The sequence below is a fragment of the Pelmatolapia mariae genome, linkage group LG10_11 (assembly GCF_036321145.2).
Source record: "Pelmatolapia mariae isolate MD_Pm_ZW linkage group LG10_11, Pm_UMD_F_2, whole genome shotgun sequence".
Lineage (NCBI taxonomy): Eukaryota > Metazoa > Chordata > Actinopteri > Cichliformes > Cichlidae > Pelmatolapia > Pelmatolapia mariae.
Genome location: NC_086236.1, coordinates 74,449,151 through 74,471,409, shown reverse-complemented (window position 1 = coordinate 74,471,409; position 22,259 = coordinate 74,449,151). Strand labels below are relative to the sequence as shown.

At 45.5% G+C, this 22,259-nt stretch overlaps 1 protein-coding gene across 1 annotated transcript in view; it reads right to left on the bottom strand.

The window, feature by feature from the left end:
- LOC134637597 (collagen alpha-6(VI) chain-like) overlaps positions 1–20,680 on the bottom strand; it is a 53,563-nt gene extending 32,883 nt beyond the window's left edge. Inside the window, exons 1-3 of the mRNA XM_063488053.1 lie at positions 20,650–20,680; positions 12,876–12,947; positions 1,618–1,715 (exon numbers count right to left, since the gene is read on the bottom strand). Of these exons, the coding sequence (XP_063344123.1) occupies positions 1,618–1,693 (76 nt within the window). The 5' untranslated portion in view covers positions 1,694–1,715; positions 12,876–12,947; positions 20,650–20,680. The remainder of the gene's footprint in view (positions 1–1,617; positions 1,716–12,875; positions 12,948–20,649) is intronic.
- Between the last annotated feature and the right edge of the window lie 1,579 nt (positions 20,681–22,259).

The window sequence follows — 22,259 nt, the reverse complement described above, 5'->3', positions numbered from 1 at the left end:
AAATCTCTCAGTAGCCGAGAACGTTTGGCAGCATGAGGAAGTGTCAGCGTGGCTTATAGACAACAGAGGTGGGCTGTGCCATGTGACTGCTGGAAAAGAAAAATGGGCGTGTTGCCGTCAGCTCGTGAAAAGCCTCTGGACCGGAGCAGGGATGCTCGCTGACAGCACTTACCTTCAGGGTGGAAAAGCGTGAGGAAAATGACAAAAAGAGGCGTGTGGCTTACAGCTGGTGCCTTCAGAAAGCTTTGCTGGAAAAAGGAAAGATTACCCGACTGCTAACGAAACCCCGACCTTTAACCCCCGCATCTCATTCATGTGCCTGGCTGCAAAAACATTTCCACACTAACCCTAATAATTCAGGGCCGTCTCAGAAACACCTTGAACAGGTTAAACGTGAGCGTGCTCCAGCTGGAATACAGCAAAGGCCCAATGACAGCACTACAGGTCAGCTTCACCCATTTTTAATAGATACTGTTGGTTAATAAGAGGGAGTCAAATCTATTTTTACAGAGGTCCTTTTCAAAGTACAGCTGCTGGACTTTTCAAACCCAGAAAACTGCTCCCTCATCAGCAGCTTAATGATGGTAAAACGGGCGTGTGGAGAAGAACCCGGGACACACCCGAGGAGCCGATTAGAGCCACGCACCGGGGCCTGCTGCTCACAGTGGATCATCTGCATCCACCTAAGCCTCTCCCAGCGTCTTCCTCTTCTCCTCCTGCCTGCAGCTGCATCTTCATTCTCCACCCTCCCTCCATCCTGCTCACTGAACACCTTCAGCTCAGCTCCACCGTCTCCAACCAAGTCTCACCTCCATCCTTGAACCTTCCCTTTCACTCTTGCTGCTAACCCTCAGTCACATTTGCCTCCACCCGCTCCACCCTGCCTGCACTCTCTTGTGCGCTGTCCTGTGGATGTTTGACTGCAGGTATTTAAAGCTTCACCATTTCTGCTCCTGCATGTTCACCTGCCCCCCTCTCATTCACACACATGTATTCTGTCTTCTTCTTCATCCCTTTTGCAGACGTCTCAGCACTGCTGACGAATCACATTTCGGGAGTCCTGGCTACACGCTGCTAACTTCAATCTGCTTTTTTATTTCCAGTCATGAGCCACGAGTTAATGCTACGTTTTTCAGGGATAACTTATTTATGAGTTTAATTACTGACAGCGACCGTGGGCTGCACCTAAACCAGCTCTACATAATGTTGGAGAAGTAATTTGTGGTTAAACAGATACTAAATGTTTCTGTGTGGCAGCGATGCTGGAACAACAGGATCAGTGGAGGAAGTTTTAATCTGGAGTCTGAGACCTAAGAAGGAAAATGTTTTTTGCAATCAGACACCAGTCGAAGCTTTGTGTTTGTGCGTTTGTGAGCTTGTTAATTGTGCGCGTCCACGTGCTCAGCTGCAAACACATTCCTGTGCAGGGTTAGTGCTCTGTGTGTGAACTTCAAAACTTACCACACGCATGAGGTCCAGCTGGTGTGTGTGTGTGTGTGTGTGTGTGTGTGTGTGTGTGTGTGTGTCAGTGTATGGATGGTATAAACAGCTTTCACTGATGTCATACTTTCACCAGGACGCAGGAAGTGGAACCATAAGCTGCATAATCACACCCACCTGTCGTCTGAGCGCCGCTGCTGTAGAAACACGCCGCCATGATGAGGCCGACCAGAGCAGCCCGCCTCCCGTCCATGCTGGATCCGGTTTCTCTGTACCTGCGACAGAAACACAAAGTCTGTTTCACATCTGGAAGCAGCTCCATCACAGCGCGGTGGGGGAGTGGGGGGGCTGATTTAGTTTTGTCATAAAATCAGCACATAGAGTATTTTCCTGGCATGGATACCGAACGCTCCGACAAACATCTGCTCCATCCCGGGAACAGAAACGTGAGGATGAGCAGATTGTGTGCAGAAGCTTTTTGTGCCAAAACAGAATTTTGTTTTATAATAGAGACACAGCAGAGACACGAGGGGAGGAACAATATTTATGATGATAACATGATAATAATTATGTGATATTTCAGCCCCAGTTACGATACTTACAATCGTCCAGGTTAAATTATTGGACAATTATGTGTAACTTTAATCATTTTGTAAATAAAGGTTTGAAGGATTCTTCTAATAAATTGTTAATGAATGCATGGATGACATGTTGTTTATTAATGCACACGGTGTTTGTAAGGCATGAAAATAAAAACTAGCATGCATCAGGAGAACAGTCCACAGTCTGCATCTGCAGCCGAGTCTGAGCCCTCCCTCCACACCCTCCGCACTACTTCAGCAGGAAATATGGATCTTGGATTTGCATGTCAACATATGACAGGAATTATCTGATGTTTCCCAATCTTGTAACAGTAAAGAAGCCGTCCAAAAATTCCTGCATCCAGTAAAGTAAATCACTTCCAGCCCCGCTTCTGAGCTGAGACATGTGAGATGATGGAGCTTCCTGATTGGTCAGTTTTTAATCAAGCTGAAATGGTTCACTGAGCGTGTCACGCCCGCCGCACCCGGCTTTGGTTGGAGCCCAGTGATGTTGAAAGTTTCAGTATAATTATTGAAACGACACATTCCTGCTCGCAGCCATGAACTCATCTCCTCGGAGTGCTGTGAAACCAGAACCGCAGCACCGGAATAAAAGCTACAAATCATCAAGCGACAACCACGAGGTCACCAATCACGTCTCTGCGCCGTCTGTAAATCAGTGTCAGACACGGGGAAACGATTAAACCTCAACGTGTGTGAGCGCGCTGACAGGAAATAAGACATGACGCTCAGTTTGAATAACTTCAGCGTTGCCGTGGAGTCAGGGACACGGCAGGGGAGGAGCCAGCAGGAATCAGGAAATCGGAATTTAGTCAAAAGCGTTTTGTCCCATATGAATCCAGATGGAGCAGCATCCGTAGCATCCAGGTGGGAAGCCTGTTAGCGGGTTAAACCTGTATTCTTTCTAATGTCCAGCAGGGGGCGACTCCTCTGGTTGTAAAGAGTTCTTGTATTGAAGTGTTCCTGATCTGACAGCTCAGTGAACTATGAGGTCTCAGTCGCTGGTTTCAGGTCGGATGTAATTAAAAACCATGAGCATAATTCTGGAAACGAATCCCGTTAGAGCAGAAAGGACGAGCGGTACGCTCTAAGGTTAATGAAATGCTTCTGTGTCCTTCACTTACTCGTATCCACCGTCAGCACCACAACAACCAGTGGCTACATCCATCTTTTATATACAGTGTGTGTAAAACAGGCTAAACCCTCAGACATCCTCAGCTGGTTTCTGCAGTCGTTGGGCCAAACACGATAACTCCACATGCAGCTCCACTCTGCACCTCAGCAGCCAGATGAGTCAGACTCTTTCTGGTGTTCGCAGCCAGAAGACTTCAGAGCATCATCTGGCTCTCCTTACGGCCTCACGGTGCCATTTCCTGAGATCTGTAGGCAGCAGACAGTGTCTGGCCACATCACAGGCCGGATGAATGAGAGAATATTTTAAATGTTCTCTGGAAGATGGTGCTTCAGATGCAGAGGAGCTTCCTGCTGGTTTTTACTGACTCTCTACTTTCTTGTCTCACGCCGCCACCATAAAGTCTCTGCTCTCTGTTTACTTCCTCATTTCAAACTCCGTCCTCCCTGAACTCCTGCTCAGATCATCTCACAACAAAACAACATCAGTATTTAATCTGTCCGTGTTCAGTTACCATCATTAGAAGAGCAGGAGTGAAGGATAAGAGGAGCGGACTGGTGTTGCAGGGTTGGGTCACGGTTAGCATGCATTTAGCCACATGCTAACCAAACACATTCAGAAATTTTACATGTCAGACCATAAAGCACAGATGACAGAATCCACATGTCAACAGTTTAAGAAGCTGTCAACATGTTGTTTGTATTTGTGCTTTTTTTCTGCAAAGCATTTCGAAAGACAACAAACGATTTTTTTCTGTTTGCACAGAATTATAAAACCACCAGGATCAGTTTTATTAAGTGACTCACAGCACGAAGCACTGCTGTGATGCACTTTCATGTTTAAAGCTGAATAAAGCAAAGTTCAAACTGAGGGTCATCTTCTAATTTACACACAGTACAAAACAGGTTGGAGCTGAGAGAACATCAGGACAAAAACAAAAGAAATCAGATCCGGCTTTGAGACAAAGATCTGGTGATGCTCACACAGCAGGAGGTGGATGTGTGAAGTTATCACAGCATTTCAAAGTGGCGAACACTGGAGCGAGAAGAATCATCAAGAAACTCAAAGAGAGCCACGGAGAGCAGAAGAGGCCTGGCAGAGGTAGGAAGCAAACATCTGGAAAACTCTGGGGAAAAAAACGATGAGTCTGAAGAGCCGAGAAGAAGCGAGCGAACGAGTCAGCCGAGATGAGAATCTTAGTCTCAAAGGAGACGATCGCTAGAACCCTGCAAAGGAACGGACCGCCAAAAACTTCTGCAGAAGAGACACCTTCAAGTCAGACTGCAGTATGCCGAGGACGACCCGGAGAAAGGTTCATGTCCCACAGGGAAGCAGTGGGAGGATTACACTGTGGGGATCACAGTAATACTGCAACGAACGACCTCCAGAAGAGCAAAGTGAGCGTTACTGTCCGGCCTGACTGTGGGCTGACCTGAAGACCGAGGTCCACGCCAGAAGGTCATCACATCTGGAGGAGCCTGAGAGGTTCTCCAAAGCACAACGGGCTGGGTTCACTGAGGAGACGAGAGGACGGTCATCCACACACACGTGGCTGTGAGCTGCTCTGATGCACTTTAATCAGAGTAGTGGGATTAATGAGCCTCGTTAGCTTCAGGTGTTTGCTGTTACTGCTGCACAGCCGTCCGTCTTTTCCTGTCCCAGCAGGGACGGACCTGTTTGTTAGGATCTCTATCAGAGGCGTGGACGGCGTGCACATCCTCACATGATTCACAAACAGCAGTGAGAACGAAGAATGTTGTTTACTGACAGAGGACCATCGTCTTGGTGCGCTGACGCATTGTTCACACTCACACGGCGACACAATCGTGCACGACGTGCAGGTGAGCCGTGTCGTCAAGTCAAAATAACATATCTGACTAACGTGCGTCCTGGATGGTACTCGAGTGAGGATTTGGGCGTGGCTACTACAAACCTCAGCCTGATCAGAAGGTTTTACTGGCTTTTAGTTTATCTTTAAGTTACCGATGAATAAACTGTTTAATATGTTAGTGATCTGTCCTGAATCATGCTTTCCTTCCTCGCCTTCCTCCCTCCCGTCTCCTGCTGGCACACACTTCCAGTGAATTCACCAGCTGATTCCAGCTAATAAAGATTTCAAGGAAACTCGGCTTGATCCTTTTACAAGGTGCTGCAGATAAATCTGCTTCGTCCTCCAGGCAGTAAAAGTGACAATAAGCAGCTCTGGATCTGTGTGGGCTTCATTTATTGGACGGCTGTAATCCAGCTCACGCCTCCCTCCCTCCGTCTACATGTATGAACATGTGTGCGCCCACGAGCGTATTTCAGGGCTGTGTTTAATCAAGGGCCAAATGCTCGAGGCCCTGTGAGTGGAGGAGGATTTGGGGGAGGGTTATTCTAATGCGAAGCATGTGGAGGTCATCAGCGCTCCAGTGACAGGCTGATTGAAGCGAGGTCCAGCTCTATTTACACGGACCTCCAACTGTATTTACTCGGAGCGTGAGCAGCTCTTTCCTGTTGGCTCTATGGACCGTAGATGTTTGATGTTAAAGAATGAAGGGCCTCATGGTTTCCAGTTCAAACTGGTGTCACACATGCAGGAGGTTCTCCTCACTGATGAGGACATTATAGAGCCGACGTTCTCTGCAGGCGCGCTGGAGGACAGTTTGTGCCTTCCGAGCAGCGTTTAGGAGAACGGACGTATTTCTGTACTGCATCGTGGACAGCTGCATGAAGCTGGAACGTTTCTAACATGAATCTGTGTCCGAACAACAATCCCACATTCAAAGCCTCAGCTGTGGAGGTCAAAGAGGAGCTGAGACTGGACTTCTCACTCCAGCTCTCGTGTTGAGCGAGCCCACCCTCTCGCCGCCGCTGTCTGGAGAGGCTGAAACTAAGAAATGCCGTCTGACCACAGAGGAACTCAGGTGGTCTCGTGCCAGCCCACATGAGCTGACAGCTCAGTTCAAACCCTGAATCCAGCAGCCAAGTCCCCCCTCTTCGATGGTCCGCCTCACATACGAGTGAATTGTTTACCTGCTTTAACCTGCTCACTGTCGCTGTGCATCTGCAGGACGCTCTGGAACCCACGCCCACCCCGACCTCTTCTTTCCAGCCTCCGTCTGACTCAACGTGGGCTGCTCGTTTCTCCAGGTGTTGCTGCTGAGCCCGTTCTCATCCCCTGGACGTCCAATGGAAACACCTCCAAGCATCAGACTCACATCCCTGTGGATGAGCGGGGTTACTGCTGTGATGGGGCAAAAGCTCAGCCTGGTACTTTTCAGAGCCTCAAACAGCGAGTGAAATCCTGGACTGAGCAAAACGATCTGAGCAGTGGCTGAACTTGTGATTTATGCCAACCTCCAAAAGCAGAGTCTGCAATGTCAGCGTGTCCCTGCATGTCCTGAGGAGGAGGCCTCTGACAAAAACAGCTCTATATTAATCACATCATAAATGTGCATCTCACACAGCGTTAATGTCTTCAAATCGTTAGAGGTCAAAGACTTTGTGACTCCTGTGGAGTTTCCTGATGTCACAGACATCAGACGCTCATCAGCCGTCTTTTAGCGATGAAATAAAAAGGAAAAAGGAGAGGGCCCGACAGCTGCATGCATGCAGGTAAAGTGAGACTGAACGTCATGCTTGGTCTGGAGCTCAGACAGGAGCGTTTTCATGATGCAGAACATGAGCGAGCTTCACTGAAACGGTCAGGAGGACCTGGAGCTGCTCCCACCAGAGCTGTGAACACACACAGGCTAAAGCACACGGCCGATGCTAAACCTGCACTTCCACCCAGACAGAGAATAAAAACCACACAGCTGAAACAGTCGCACACCTCTGCTGCGACCACACAGCGACTTATTTACCGTCTCTGCTGGGGTGAAGAGAAAAGGAAGCGATAATGGACGATGAACGGCGAGCAGGGCGAGGCCTCAGAGCAGAAAGACAGAGCGTCCGTCCCTGTCAGGTTTTAGATGTCTCATTTCACAAACCTGTTAAAGGTCGTCACAGACCAGTTCATTCATGCTGAGAGAGTTTGTGGGTGTGTCGTAGAAATGTGACAGGAGGGAAAACGTGACTCTGAATTATTGGTGGTTATCCACATGAAGTGACCACTGAAGTTCGGCCATCTTTCATTCATTTATATATGAGCTTCAATCCTGAAGGTTGCTGCACAGATGTGAGTGTCACTGCTGGGAGTCTTTCTCTGCACCACAGTCACTGGGGTTTCTCTGTCTCTGCAGACTCGGTGCTTTGGCCTGAATCGATGCTGCAGACCGTTTGTGCTCTGCTGTTTTTGTTGCTCCTGCGATGCCTCTGCACGCAGGGAGCGGTCCAGCGTCTAAATGGAGCGTAACATTACATGGGGCGGCGGTTTGCACTGAGCAGAAAGAGCTGAAGACAAAAGCAAATAAAAAATAATGAGGCTCAAATGTCCGTCAGTTAATGTCTCCTGTCACATGCCTAACATGAAGCCTGCCACCAACACTGAACCTAAATCGCCTCCTGGCTCCGCTCACGCATGCCGGCTCCAGCTACAGACAGTCATCGCGCTCGCCAGGAGCCGAGGTGGACTCGGGACTGTTTCGGGTCTCAGACGGCCGCCTTACAGGGATTACCTGTCCAGCTGGAAGCAGTCTGGCTGCTTGGAATACTTGGCTGAGTTTCCCAGCACTACTAAAATCGTTAAGCGAGGGTCTAACAGCGACCATCATCATCAACAACAACCACATTGTTAAAAATTCACAAACACAATTTAATGATCACTGTGTTTGTTTTCAGCTGCCAGGATGCACGAAGAGGCAAAGACTGTGCCCCCGAGCAGCACCGCAATTAGGACTGACCCTGGATGAGATTAGCGACCTCCACAGATTCACATCTTGAGAGCACATGTCTGAACAGAGACGGCCGTGGCTCACTTCAGCCTTAAGCTTCATCAGATCTGAGAGTCTGTGTTCAGGTGACATGTTTGCCAGCTTGAAGGCCTGTGGTACATAGCTGATTATTAGAGATAGGTGATTGAAGCATTAATTAATGGCAGGACTTGTTTGAGCAGTTTTGTAGGAATGGGGTCTAAAAGACACGTTGATGGTTTGGAGGAAGTAATTATTGAAGTTAACTCAGAAAGATCAATTGGAGAAAAAGAGTCTAACTTAACATCAATGGTACTAAAAGTAGCTGTAGATAATATTACATCTGTGGGATGATTATTGGTCATTTTTTCTCTAATGATAAAATTTTATTTGTGAAGAAGTTCATGAAGTCATTACTAGTTAACGTTAAAGGGATGGTTGGCTCAACAGAGCTCTGACTGTTTGTCAGCCTGGCTACAGTGCTGAAGAGAAACCTGGGGTTGTTCTTATTTTCTTCAATCAGTGATGAATAGTAAGATGTTCTGGCTTTGCGGAGGGCTTTCTTATAAAGCAGCAAACTATTTCTCCAGGCTAAATGATGATCCTCTAAATTTGTGACACGCCATTTCCTCTCCAGCTTACGAGTTATCTGCTTTAGGCTACGTGTTTGACAATTATACCACGGAGTCAGGGACTTCGGATTTGAGGCCTTAGTTTTCACATGAGCTACAGTATCCAGAGTCGTACGTAGTGAGGAGGTAAAATTATTAACAAGATGATCGACCTCTGTTGGAGTAGCGTTCAGATAGCTGCCCTGCTCTATGTTGGTACAGGGCATTGAAGATGATAACAGTGGGTGGATTATATTCTTAAACTTAGTTACAGTGCTTTCAGAGCAGCACCAACTGCAGGCCAACATGGAGGAGGTGGAAGGAGAAATGATCAATGATCTGATGTGTTTTTTTAAGAATGTCTCCATCAGGGAACATTTGCACCAACCAGCAGGTGGGTGGGCTGAGAAGAGGACGTGAAAGTTTACGTGAAGAAGATGTAAACTTTCAAAAATAAAAACATGCAGACAGTCTGAGTCACTGCAGTTTTAATGTTTAGAGTGAAGAATGCACAGCTTGAAGCTCTGCTGCATGATGTAAAGTCTCTGTCAAACACACAGGACATCCAGGCGTCCCAGGGGCCCGTGGGGGGATGCACTTCCCTCCCTGATTAAAGAAGTGTTTGAAAGGCAGATGTTTGTGCTCTGGATAATCTAAACCCAGGAATTTGTTATTCTGATGTATAGAAACCAAAGTTTGGAGCAACTCTGACAGAAAGCAGCCTCAGCTCTGCTTTCAGCAGCTGATGGGAGTTTAAACCTTCAGTACCAGCAGACGAATCTTTATGCATCTACTCTGTGAGGTTCAAGGAAAAGCACCGATGATGGAAAAATGCATCGTCTCATCTCAGTTTTTAAATCCACTCTTTAAAGAGAACAATGAGACAACAGAGGCAGCTAAAAGATGGATTTGAGGGATTTGTTCAGGACTTTGGAGAACTGTGAAACGATCCAGATGTTTGAGCCACTCGGCAGCTCGTTAGCACACTTACAGGCAGAATCTAGAAAAATATGGATTTCCAAGAAATCGTTGCAGTTTTTCTCTGAACTCGTGTGGTGAGAAAAATTACTTCAGGCAAGTCTGACCAAGAAACGTCTTCAAAAGGATGCGAGTGTGCGCCTTCAAGTCCACCGTTCATCATTTTGTGTTTGTTCTAACTTTGATAGAGAAGGCTAAACTGGTCAGACTAAACTGGTCAGACAGGCGACACTCGGAGACATTTAAAAAAGTCAACGTTTGGTTGGAAAGCAAACAGCAAAGAGTCTTTTTTCTGTTCCAAGGAACAAATTTCAGTGTGAAAAAACATATTTTTCTTTTTAACAATCTGAAATGCAAATCCCTGCCCGCTCATCTTTTATCTACCTCTGACGTTTACACAAGTTATTAGAGGTTTAGATTCTCGGGTCACACAGATCTGTCATATCTGGTTTCAGTCCTGGTTCAGGTTCTTTGCTCAGCACGGAAACCTGTCAGCGTGTTTGTTCGCTCAGGGAAAGCCAATGTTTCCATGGCTACAGACTCCAGGGGCTGGTTATTCTGACCAATGAGATCCTCCTTAGTTTAAAATGCTTCCTGAGATTACATCTCAGCGAATCCAGCCCTTCTGTTGCTTTTCACTGGAAATGCAGATCTGAGATCTGTGCCGATTACTCTTACCAGTCCGTCAAACTGGATCCAACCAGTTAACTTCAGGATATTTCTAAAGTACAAACTCAGTATCAGATGCACCAATTTGCTAAATCGGATTTTAATTATAAGGGAAAATTTCACCACTTCAAAAAGAGCCGAGGAGAAAAACGTGCCATGCATTTGTTATTCATTCGCCTCGTCAGCTCATTTCAGCTCTCTGCTTTTGTTCTGGGAGTTACTAAAGTGGCTTTGACTCACAAATTACCTTTCTCTGGCTCTTCCTGCAGCCTCTCAGTGCTTCGTGTCTGAATCTTAAACTCTGAACTGAAGGCAACCTGACTTCTCATGAAGCTCATGAAGATGTTTCACCTCATCCGAGCCTTTTCTTCTGTTCTGAAAGCTGGCCAGGCCTGGATATTCCTAGTGGGCTCATCACCTTGCAGGTGGTCCAGAGACTTGACAACCTACTCTACCCTGACCAGCTGACATCTGCGACGAGGTGTGGTCAGATTTAAAACTGAATATTCAGAGCCCAAACTCTGGGCTTCCTTTTATGCATGTTTTATTTGGGATTTTGGAGATGTGAGAATAAAAATATGCACAGCTGTAACAGTGATACAAACACAAAGGAAGCATTGTAAACACACGTTAGCTAACCAGCAGACTGGTGTTACCAACAGAGTTATAATCATTAAAAAAATCCCCGTCAGCAGCCCTCCAAACTTCATGTCTGGCAGCTCTGACGAGGTGTCCCGCATTAGCTTAATTTACTGAAAGTGCCTCTAAAGCTGAACGAATGTTAATGGAGCCTGAAAAGAGGGCAGTGAGGGTTCAAAGATGCGAACTACATAAAACTAAAATCCATCAGCATGTTTTTGTTCAGAGTTAGGAAACCAACCAAAGCTCTGTTACTTAAAAATATTTGTGGTTTCCCAGAATTCTCAGCGAGTACCTCTGGGGCTAAAATCTGATAAAGGTAGTCGCCACAGAAAACAAACAACATAAATTACGGAGTATTGTTAATGCACCGAGGACATAAACTGGCTCAAACATCAGGTCGGTGCAGCCAGAGACAGCAGCAGGAGTCTGGGCCGATTCGGTCTCTGTGCTGAAGGTGGTTCAACTGACACGAACCTAATGACAGGACAGGGGAAGTGAAACTAAATACAATGAACAAAGAACACAAGACTCCTTCAAAATAAAACAGGAAACATGGAGAAAAAATACAATAATCAACAAAATAAAACTAAAATGTCATGGTACTGGGTCGCACCGTGACCTTTTTCTTCCTGTGCAATCAACTACAGCAATACAGCTTTGAGGAGCGGAGATGTGGACGTTACTTTTATTTTTATTGCACAACAGGACAAGAGTGTGACAGCAAAATTGGACAGAGGCTGCTAACACAGCTTTGGTCTTTGCAAGTGTCTGCACAGACAGCATGCTAACGCTAAGCTAGCCAAGAACCCAGACTGATGTTAGAGCTGAGCGCATGCAGACCCGAGCCCCGCAGCCAGAGCCTGAGCGACAAGCAGTCAGGCTGCAGCCTCCGTTTCTACCTGTTCATGTCTGTAGAGTCGCTGTGGCAATCACTCTGAGTTCCCTGAGTTTTCAACTTTGCTTTCTGGGTTTTAAGTTCAGACGTAAACACTAAGACAAAGATCTGAATCAGGAGGCTGGTGTGGATATTTATGCAGTGCCATAGCAGCGGATTTCAGGGCGAATGGTTAGTATTTAAAATGCATGTGTTTGTCCCAGGCAGTAAAAACATGAAAGTGCTGAAGTATCATTTGATTTTTGTGTTTTACTTGAACGCAATCTAGGACCACATGAACACTTTCTGACATGTGTTTGAGGAGCTACAGAGACAGAGCTCTTCATTAGGAGCATTCTGTGTTTCCTGTTGCTGGAAACTGACTGCATATAAAAATTCCAACATGCTGTATTTTCAGATGCTTTTTTATGTTTTCCCTTTGAACACTGGAGCAGCAGCTTTTTCAGCACTTTTTAATGTGAGAAAACCCCTTTTAACTTGATTGTTTGCATTCTTGGTCAAAGCTCCCATGAAAATAAAAATGCTAGCAATGCTAAGCAAACATCAGAGGGAGAATTTAAGGACAAATGTTCCCCGTGTGAGAGAATATCAAACAGCAAGCTTGAAGGGCTCAGAACTAAAACCGATAGTTATCTGCAGGAAACTCCTCATTATGGATTTGTTGCAGTAACATCCTGGAGAAAGCCGGAGCTAAAGCTAATTATGTAATTACTTCCTGTCACAACTTAAACTAAGCAACAACAGATGAAAACCACAGAGAGGATCAGAGACGACCCAACATCAGCTTCAGCCACCAATAAAACTCCACGATGAGCTCCCAAACCAACAAAAGTCACCGCAGCAGCCAGAGTGGAGGAGCTGAATCCCTCTGAGGCGAGATTAAAGCACCAAAGAAGAAGAACAAAGATTCAAGCATCTGTGATGAAATGTTAATTAAACACTGAAGGTTTCACAGCTTATTTCAGGTGCTCAGTGTATGTGTACAGTGAATCAGCTGGGAGGTGCAAGGAGAAACCAAACAGTTGTCACATGTTTATGAACACTGATGGCCAACGATAGAAGTGACGAGACTACCTGGCAGAGAGTCGGCGCTTGGCTCGAGGACACTTCAGCTGGATGATGGGTGGTCAGGAGACTCTGATGATCCTGGATCACAAAAACAAACAAAGAAGAGTCAGCATCAGCAACCAGCAGCTTCACCCGTAACGCTGCCTCAATATGCCAAACGCTCACTCACAGGAGGAACTCTGGGTTTATCTAATTAACCTTTTTTTTAGACATCTGTTCAATGAGGCGCTGCAGCTGCACGCAGAGCTGTGTCTACAACACATTTCCATCATGCAGTTAACAGCTTGACTTCAGATTTGGTTTCTGCTTTGGTCAAAGGGCCATCTAACATGTAACTTCAGACAAAGCTGTGAGATCAGCTGTTCTCGTTGCCAGATGTCATTAGCTGATGACCTTCATTGGATTCAGTTTGAAAGAGTTTTGCTGGATGTTACATCAAAGCTGCTTTCCCCTGCGTACAGCTGCAAACCACCTTTTATGCTGTATCAGACTGATGTTGCATCTGCTGTCACTGGTGCTGATCTGCACTGGGATTAAAGCTGTCATGTTTGAAGTGCAGGTATTCCCTCATGTTCTGTCAAAGGGAACCAGTGCTAATTCACATGTGTGGGCAGCTGCAAATGTTCAGATCGTAAGGCAAACAAATCAAAAACAAAACAGCGTTTGGTTTCCTCGTCTTGATGTGCTCGACTCTGAGGTTTATCTGAAGTGCCAGTACCCTTTCCTTGGTCATTTTAAAGTACAGACAGTCACATTCGATGTCTGTTGTTCTAGTAACAGCACAGTCACAGAAAACTGTACAGCAGCTGAAGTCCGTTACACTTAGGGTTAGGGCAGAGCAGTTTACCAAAAGGACTTCACGGGTGTTCCTGTGGTTTGCAGCAGGGGCGCTAATGAAACATTAGCAGAGAAGACGTAGCAGCTGGACCTCAGCTAAATCCCTGAGCTGGACCTCTGGATCCTGTTTCAAATCACAACAACAGTTGCTTTATATTGTGAGGTTGACCCAACAATCATATGACCCCCTATGAGCAAGCACTTGAGAGGAGGTGGGGTGACAATGGGAAGGAAAAACTCCCTTTTAACAGGAAGAAACCTCCGGCAGAACCAGGCTCGGGGAGGGGCGGGGCCATAACATGGCTGCTGTGAGGTCACTGTGCTAACAGACCATCCAAGAAGGCGGAGCTCCGGTTTTGCAGAGTAAAAATCTAAGCACTAATTAGCAGGAACCTGTTTTTGTGTGACGCTCCCAGCTTGAGAATTAAGCTAGCTAGCATTAGACGATAGATGAGCACTCCACCCTCATATTAAAATTCTCACTTCTACAAAAATCTAACATGATGCAGCTAAAATGCTAACTGAGGCTTTAAAACATGGCGGCTGAAACCTTTGGATGCTGTTTTATCCAAACAGGAGTTCTTTCAGGTTTGTTGCACTAACAACCCGACCGCAAAGATGATGCCTGCACCATGAGTCAGAAATTACCAGCAGCTTATTGCTAAGCTACATCATAAGACATTAGCATTTTCACTTTGAAAAAACAAGGTGGTCTGAGTGATGCGACCACCAGAGACACATTTTAAGTGTGAACAGTTTCTATAATACTGTAAGAGATACTGTAGGAGGCTCAGAGTGAAGTTTCTTCATGTTCTAAAGAAAAGAAATGATTCATATTTTACATGAAGTGTGCTAACTCTCAAAATGACTTTCCTGCTGTGCTAAGGACAGTTCATGATGCCAGACTGTGTCATTACAGTTTTTGTGGTGAATACTGAAAAGTGTTCGTGTTAACCAAAACCACAGCTCTGGTCTCCAAACTTAACCAATGGAAATAAAAATATGAACAAAGAGAAAAAACTGAAGAACAACAACAACAATGGTCCCACATCACTTCCAGTCTCCTCAGTGAAAGTCCTGTGTTTGCGAGAGCCGTCACCAGCCCCGCCTCCTCTCAAACGGGAATGTGCTGATCTCTGGACACGCCAGTACAGGGGCCACACAGGAGGACATGTTGGATTCTTGGTGGTTTAAAGAGTGTGATGTGATCAGCTGTTATGAAAACAGAACAGGGGGTTGGAAGTATCGCGTACAACCTGAAGTGTCATTTATAAGTCACCGAATCTGAAGGCTGCGTTGATGTGATGCAGATGTTAGCTGCGGTGAAGGGGCGGAGCCAGGATGAACAAACTGATTCCTGCAGAAGCATTTACTGAAGATCAGCTTGGGAGAATAGACTACGTCCTGATGACGTGGTCACAGAAACACATGACCATAGAGAATATTACTCTGTTTTCTCACAAGGAAAGACGCATTCGAGTAGACGTGGAGCTCTGACAGTCCTCTGTTTAACTCACTAGACATTCGATGCTGTTAAAGTGGACCTAGTGTGCTTTTCATGATTTCTTGTCATATGTCTCTTTAGCCAGTGGTGGATGTTCATATTAAACATGAATGTTTCCAACACTGAGCTCAGTGCATGCACAGTAATCCCCGTCAGCCCAAAGCTCAGCTTGCATTCTGCTTTCTTTTAATCTGTTTGATGGCACAGAAGCCACACCCACCTCAAGCCCTCTGTTTTTCAGGGGCAGCCAATCAGAAGAAAGGTGAGAACAGCTGTAGCCCAGTGTAAAATAAAGAAGGCTCATTTTGGACAGCTAATCATGCAACGCTGCTGAGTCTAAGAATCAAAGTACAGATTATGGCGCACTGACGATATTTCCCTTTATGTGAGGATGAATCCATCAGCCGGAGCACTGCACAACCACTTTTCAGTTTTTGCTTCACCCTCCAAAGTTGCTGCTGATCCATCAGTCTCGCATGTGTACACAGAAAATACACAAAACCAAAGGCACTTCCTGCTGCGAGGCCAGCGTCCTGCCCGAGAGCAGATAAACAGGAAAAAATAAATCAGATATGAGCGGAGGAGTGGCGTTTCTGCAGGGACGTCTCTGCAGCCCCTAAACAGACTCAACATGTGCACGAAAGCCTCCATCACACCTGCTCGGCTCATCTGCTCTCAGGCGACCCCCGGGACGACGAGCTCTTTCCTAATTTGGCATCTCGATGTATGCGCCTTTCTTACAGTGAGGCACAAACTCAGTCTGTTTGTTTCATCCAATCAGAGACTGGCTGACAGGACAAACTGTCATCAGTGCCTTTCGAACTGTCACTGAGTTTGTACCTGGAGCTTTTTTTAGATTCTAATTATTTAAAACAGCAGAAAATTAAAGAACACAGCGTGTCTGTATGTCTGTGCCATCAGCTGATGCTCTGTGAATGTAACACAGGCCAGATGCAAAAACTGAGCCAGCGAGAGTCACATCCTCCCAACGTAACAGAGCAGTTTAATCTCTTTGCCTGATGCACAAGTTTCAGCTCAGTTCAGAACATCAGCAGATGTTAAAAAGACTCCAAAGGGTCACGTCCTCCAGTAAGAAACTCGCTCACTGTTTCTGTTCATGTGCTAAAACTGAAACATTATGAGACCCTGGCGGCTGCTGCTGTGTTCATGTTTCCCAGAATAAAACCATGAAAGTGGGACAGACGGTCTGTGACGGCTCAACTATGGTGGAAACTCCCACTTCATAATCACTCCAAGTGGGATACGTACAAGTATGATTGTGTTTCTTTAGTGGGACAGTGAATGTGCCTCACATCGTGTCACATGGAGTATGATGCAGTGTGAGGCATTCGTGAATCATGGCCAGCTAATAAACTCATTTGGTTTCAAGAACACTCGGGAGCTAAAACAGGAGTTCAGACCCGGGCCCGGCCCGCTCCCCGTCCAGGTCCCGTTTTACTATCAAACACATGCATCAATGTAAATATAACGATATCATGTTAAATTATATAATTATTTTGAATTCAAAATCCTGCTCCTCACATACAAGGTCTTAAATAATCAGGCCCATCTTATCTTAATGACCTTGTAGTGCCATATCACCCTATTAGAGCACTTCGCTCTCACACTGCAGGCTTACTTGTTGTTCCTAGAGTATTTAAAAGTAGAATGGGAGGCAGAGCCTTCAGTTTTCAGGCCCCTCTTCTGTGGAACCAGCTTCCAGTTTGGATTCAGGAGACAGACACCGTCACCGTCAGACCTCTGCCTCCCCTTTCTAGTGTTAGTGACCACACAGGTCGTCTGACAGGAGGCAAGCTGTCCTTAAACCCAAGCGGTTCAGCTCAGATTGGAGCGGTCTGCAGCTCACTGCAGTCTGTGACTGTTGCTGCCAACTGGTTGGATTCTACACATAAAATATGCAGATTTGAATCGTTCTGCAGAGGCTACGTCACTGAATTAGTGCTGCTTATCACAGCCCACCGAGACGAGACGTAAAGCAGACACACACACACACACACACACACACACACACACACACACACACACACACACACACACACACACACACACACACACACACACAGGAGGAGGGGTCTGATTCTAATCTCATGATCTGATTGGTCCCTGCCTCCACAAACTCTCCCTGCTAATGACTTTACATTTAGAAATGTAAACTCTGACCAAAAAAGGCCCAACAGTCTACACAAACACACACACACACACACACACACACACACACACACACACACACACACACACACACACACACATGCACACGCACACACTCTTTTATGGCTCACAGGAGGGGATCTAAACCATAAAATGAGCAGGTCACAGTTAAACTCAGCATAGATGACTGCAGTTGACAGTGTGGGCGTGTCCATTGTTGTGGGTGTGGTGTGTCAGATCAGTGTCATAAACTGATTTCAGGTTAATAAACTGATGAGTGGAAAAAAGTGGAAACCCTCACCCTCAGTTTTCAGAATAAAAGCTTTCTTAAACTCTCCCACAGCTCCACAGGTGGACGCTGCACGTCTTTAAACAGACTGTAACTCTGCCCGTAGCATCATAGGAATAATTAGTGACACTTACAGTCACATCCAAATAAAACGTCACTCAGAGGCCACGCCCCTATTAACGCAAACTTGCATTCTCTGCATAAATGAAACTCTGCAGGCTCACTGACAGGAAACAGCGTCTGCTGCTCTTGCAGAAGAGGCTGAGAGCATCGAGGAAATCCTGGAGAGCAGCGCTGATTCTGGAATGTTCTGCTGCAGCTGAGGGAACGGGAACTCACTGACGTCACTGCACACACATTTTAGGCTCCCATATGATGAAACTGTAGAGCTTTTTAAGCACCGTCCAAAGACTGAAATGGAAACCAGATGAGCTGCAGATGGAGAGGATGGGGGCTCACGGTACGGAAGTTCAACAGTGACAAAAACACGACACAAACCTGCAGAGAAGCTAATCTTTGTTTTACAGATGTCAGCTTTTATCAGCGTCATTTGTTCTGTTTTAAATATTAGTCTACAGATAAGAACACATTATTAACCACACAGCACACAGTTTCAACTCCAAGCTTTTACATTCACAGCCTCGGCTCAGCAGTTAGCAGAGCTTTGAGATCCCACAGTGTGAACGTCTGCATCCCCCCGAGGTCCGGCAGAGCCTCGGCACGCATCGAGACTCGCACGGCCATCCTCAGCCTCATCCTTAAAAACAGTTTGACTTCCCCTCCAACACATTGGTTTGATTATTATTTCATTATCTGAACTTTGTCTGCTTTTGGTGTTTTTCAGTGCTAAATTTTCATTAGGCACATTAAGCTCGATGTTACTGAAAGGCAGTGACTTGTGTAGTGGATGCATGTTTGTCTCCTACCCCAGAATTCCTCAGATTAATGCTGGGATGGATTTCATGACTCCTGGTTGACAGGAGGACCCACAAACTTTGATCAATGAATTAAAAAACAAACAAACTACAGTGCGATCGTGGTGCTCTTGGCAATATTCAGTGAGCTCATGTCAGGGGACCCAAATGAAGGTAACTAAAATAATACCTCACAAAATGATAAGAAATGTTTTCATTTTATATTTTGTGTTTGTCTGTAACAGACGGTCACATCTTATTTCAATATTTTAACTGATTGTTTTGTGTCCTTTTAAATAAAAATAATAAAAATTTCATAAAACTTGTGCAAATGTTGTTTTCTCAGAAATATATTTTTAGCGTCTTCATCCCAGTGATAAGTTTAGGATGTTTGAAACAGAGGAATCGATCAGAAATAAGGGTGTGTTTAAAAACAAAATTGAATTTCCTGATTCAAATCGATTTTGGTTTGAATAAAGCGATCTCGATTCATTAAATCCTGAATCGATTTTTAAATATAAATGTATTTTATCAGAAACTCCAGAATCAGCTCAAACAGGAGATGAGAGCAGAAACACGGAGCGTGGATCGTCCACAGACACTCACAGATTCTGCAGCTTTCGTCTCTCTGACCAAAACTGACTGAACCAGCAGCCAAAGAAGCTCAAACTACGCTTCACGTTTGAGAAACTTGGTCATGAACTCTCTCTGACTTTGGCTGTTTTACTTCCTGCACAGCTCTCTCCCTCAGTGCACTCAGAGACCAGTTTACCATCAAATCTCTGTCTTCTGCATTATTCTCTGCTGCTCTGCTGCTGTGCTCGGTCTGTCGGCCTCTGACAGCAAAGCCTCATCTCTGCTGTTCAAACTGACGACATTTAGACTTCAATGATTGCTCAGCTGTGTCTGTAATCAAACCTCTGTGGCTCTGCTTCACTTCAGCAGCATCAGGTTCACGTGTTGATTCGTGGTTTGCTTCAGTTTTTGATCGACTGCAGAATATTTTGAAGGTTCTCTGCTATAAAAAGCCAGAACAGGAAAAGCTGCTTCATGTTTTATCCTCAGTGACTTTGACACAAAGATGTCTGCTGTGATGCTCACACCTCTGATCAAGTCTCACAGTGTCAGCTTTGGTTTATAGATATGAAATATGGATATGTGCTGATAAACGATCAGAGTTTTTCACACTGAGTCTGAATCAACTCGATTACAGAAATCAGTGAGGACACCCAGCCCTAATCAGAAAGTATTGATCTTCCATGAATTCTGGCTCGGACTCCACCCGAGCCTCCAGCAAACTTTTCTCATGCAGTAAAAGCTAACAGCTGATGGACTGAGCGATGATTTTATAACCTGAAATTTGAAAAGTTGACTCTGACTTTGATTATGATGAAAAACTAAACCGATGTCCTTGTTAATTTCAAACAGGAGTGCCAAACAGTTTCTACTTGAAATGAAAAAGCTCTTTAGAGTTTGGATGTTAGAACATTTGAGACATTTCAGAGTCAGCAGTATGCTGCTTCAGATGAAGCCACACTGCAGCATCACAGGCTGAGGCTGACAAAGTCTACAAACAGCAGGTAATAAAACCATAAAACCCAACCAGCAATAAAAAACTGCACCTCATCGCATCCCAGTGATGAACCACAAAGTAAAACATCTGAAGGAAAAAAACTGCATATTCTGTGTATTAAAAAGCCTCCATAGACTCATTTACCTCAGAGATGAAATGCAAATAAAGTACTTTAAATCCATCAGCTACTGTTAGTCTTTGCATGCATAATAATCATTGATAGGAATGAATAATTTTCCCACACTTGTCCTCCTTTAAAGGAAACATTCATAGCTAAGAGTCTCCTTTCTACTGTCTGACACTACATTCATGTTCAAACTGAAATAAATGAATTCACAGGTTAAAACTGACGAGTTTCTGAACCAATGAAAACTGCACAAAGAAGCTGCATGAACATCAGCCTCTGAATCAAAGCCCTTCACTATCTGCTCTTTTTCCCCAGATAAATTGCTGCAGCCATCCTACCCATGCACAGGAGACTGCGAGTCACTTACAGATGTGCCGCTCTGCGTCCGTGCCCTCCACACATGCAGCACACGAGTCCTAAAGCCATATAGGGAGCTGGAACTTGTTCTGCAGGAAACGCCTTGCTGCTGTCTCCACTCCTCCCACCAGCCTGCAGAGGGGGGAGAAGTGATTGCTCATGTGAGTGTAACTCATAACTAAAGAAGCCAGGTTGGTCTGTGGAGTTTACATGTTGTTCTGCAGGAAACCTGCTTCCTGTTTTCTTCCTTGAACTTTTGCATGGCCTACATACTTGGTTGCTTCTCAGTGTTGTTTCAGAGGACGCACACCTGTGGGTTCTTCAGAGGGTGCTGATAGAACACGTGTTCATACGTTCAGATGAACCAGAACAAACATGCTGTGTGCTTACAGCTTTGACTTCATCGTTTATCAGCACACCTCATTCCCTCAGCTCATTATGTGCTTCTCTAGGAAAGTCCTGCCTTCTTCAGAGGAACAGACGCTGCATACTGTACAGGCCCCGCCTTTTCCTTGGAGCCCCCATGACAGGAAACTAGTTTCTGGTGCTGATAACGGTCAATGACGGTCCTGCAAACCTTCACCGCACCGCCTCGAGAATGAGACGCCTCCCAACATCTGCTCGAGAAACAAAAAGACTTATTGAAGAAGTGGAGCGCACTTGTTCACTGGGGAAGGTTTTTCTTCCCTACAAGAAAAATCCAAGAAGAGAATTCTCATCAGTGAAGCAGCTTAAAGTGAAACATGAGCCACAGACCCCATCTGCCTCCATCGCACCCCGTCCCGAGGCCGAAAGGCAGAATGTTTCAGCTTGTACACATCTGGATGTGCATTAAGAAATCGGACTGTAAACTGTGAACGCTGATCAACGACATTTAAAAAATAAAATCCTATCAGAAACGTGAGCTCAGACTTCCTGGAGCCCCGAACCCTGAGGCTGAGACTGAGTTTTATATTTGGCATTGCTAGGTTGTGATATTTTGACTGGTGTTTTTTTGGTTTTACTTATGTTTACATTCTCAGATCCTCTTAGATGTAGTCTAGTCTGTGTGTTACGGGTTTTGGGTGTTTGTGTTGTGGACCCAAAAGCAGACACAGGACAGAGAAAACTAAGGTGTAAAAGTGAGCCGTTTATTAGGCTGATAGCAAAAAACGAAATCAAGGCGAACTGGAGAAACTAACCTGAAACCTAAACTGGGACAAACTAAAGCTCTGACATGAACACAGCCTGAACAGGAACATGAGGAAAACCTGAGACATGAAGAGCCGAGGCTCACGGGACATGTAGCGAGACAAACACACAGGGAAGTGGAAACACAGCCGACACAAATGAGCCTGAACGCCACAGAGGAAGTAAAAATAAACACACTGAACATGGAACATCAGACTCTTCAAAATAAAACAGGAACAACACAGACATGACGACACGAGCTTGACAAACAGAACGTGGAACAGCAGACGTGACATAGACGGGGAGACACGGAACAGGAGAGACTCAGATAAGAGGACGAGGACACGGGCGTGACTGACAGTAACACAGAGGACCAGACAGACTTATACAGGAAACAAGGAGACATAGAAGAGACATAACTAGACTCAACTAAACCCCAACTAAAATGAT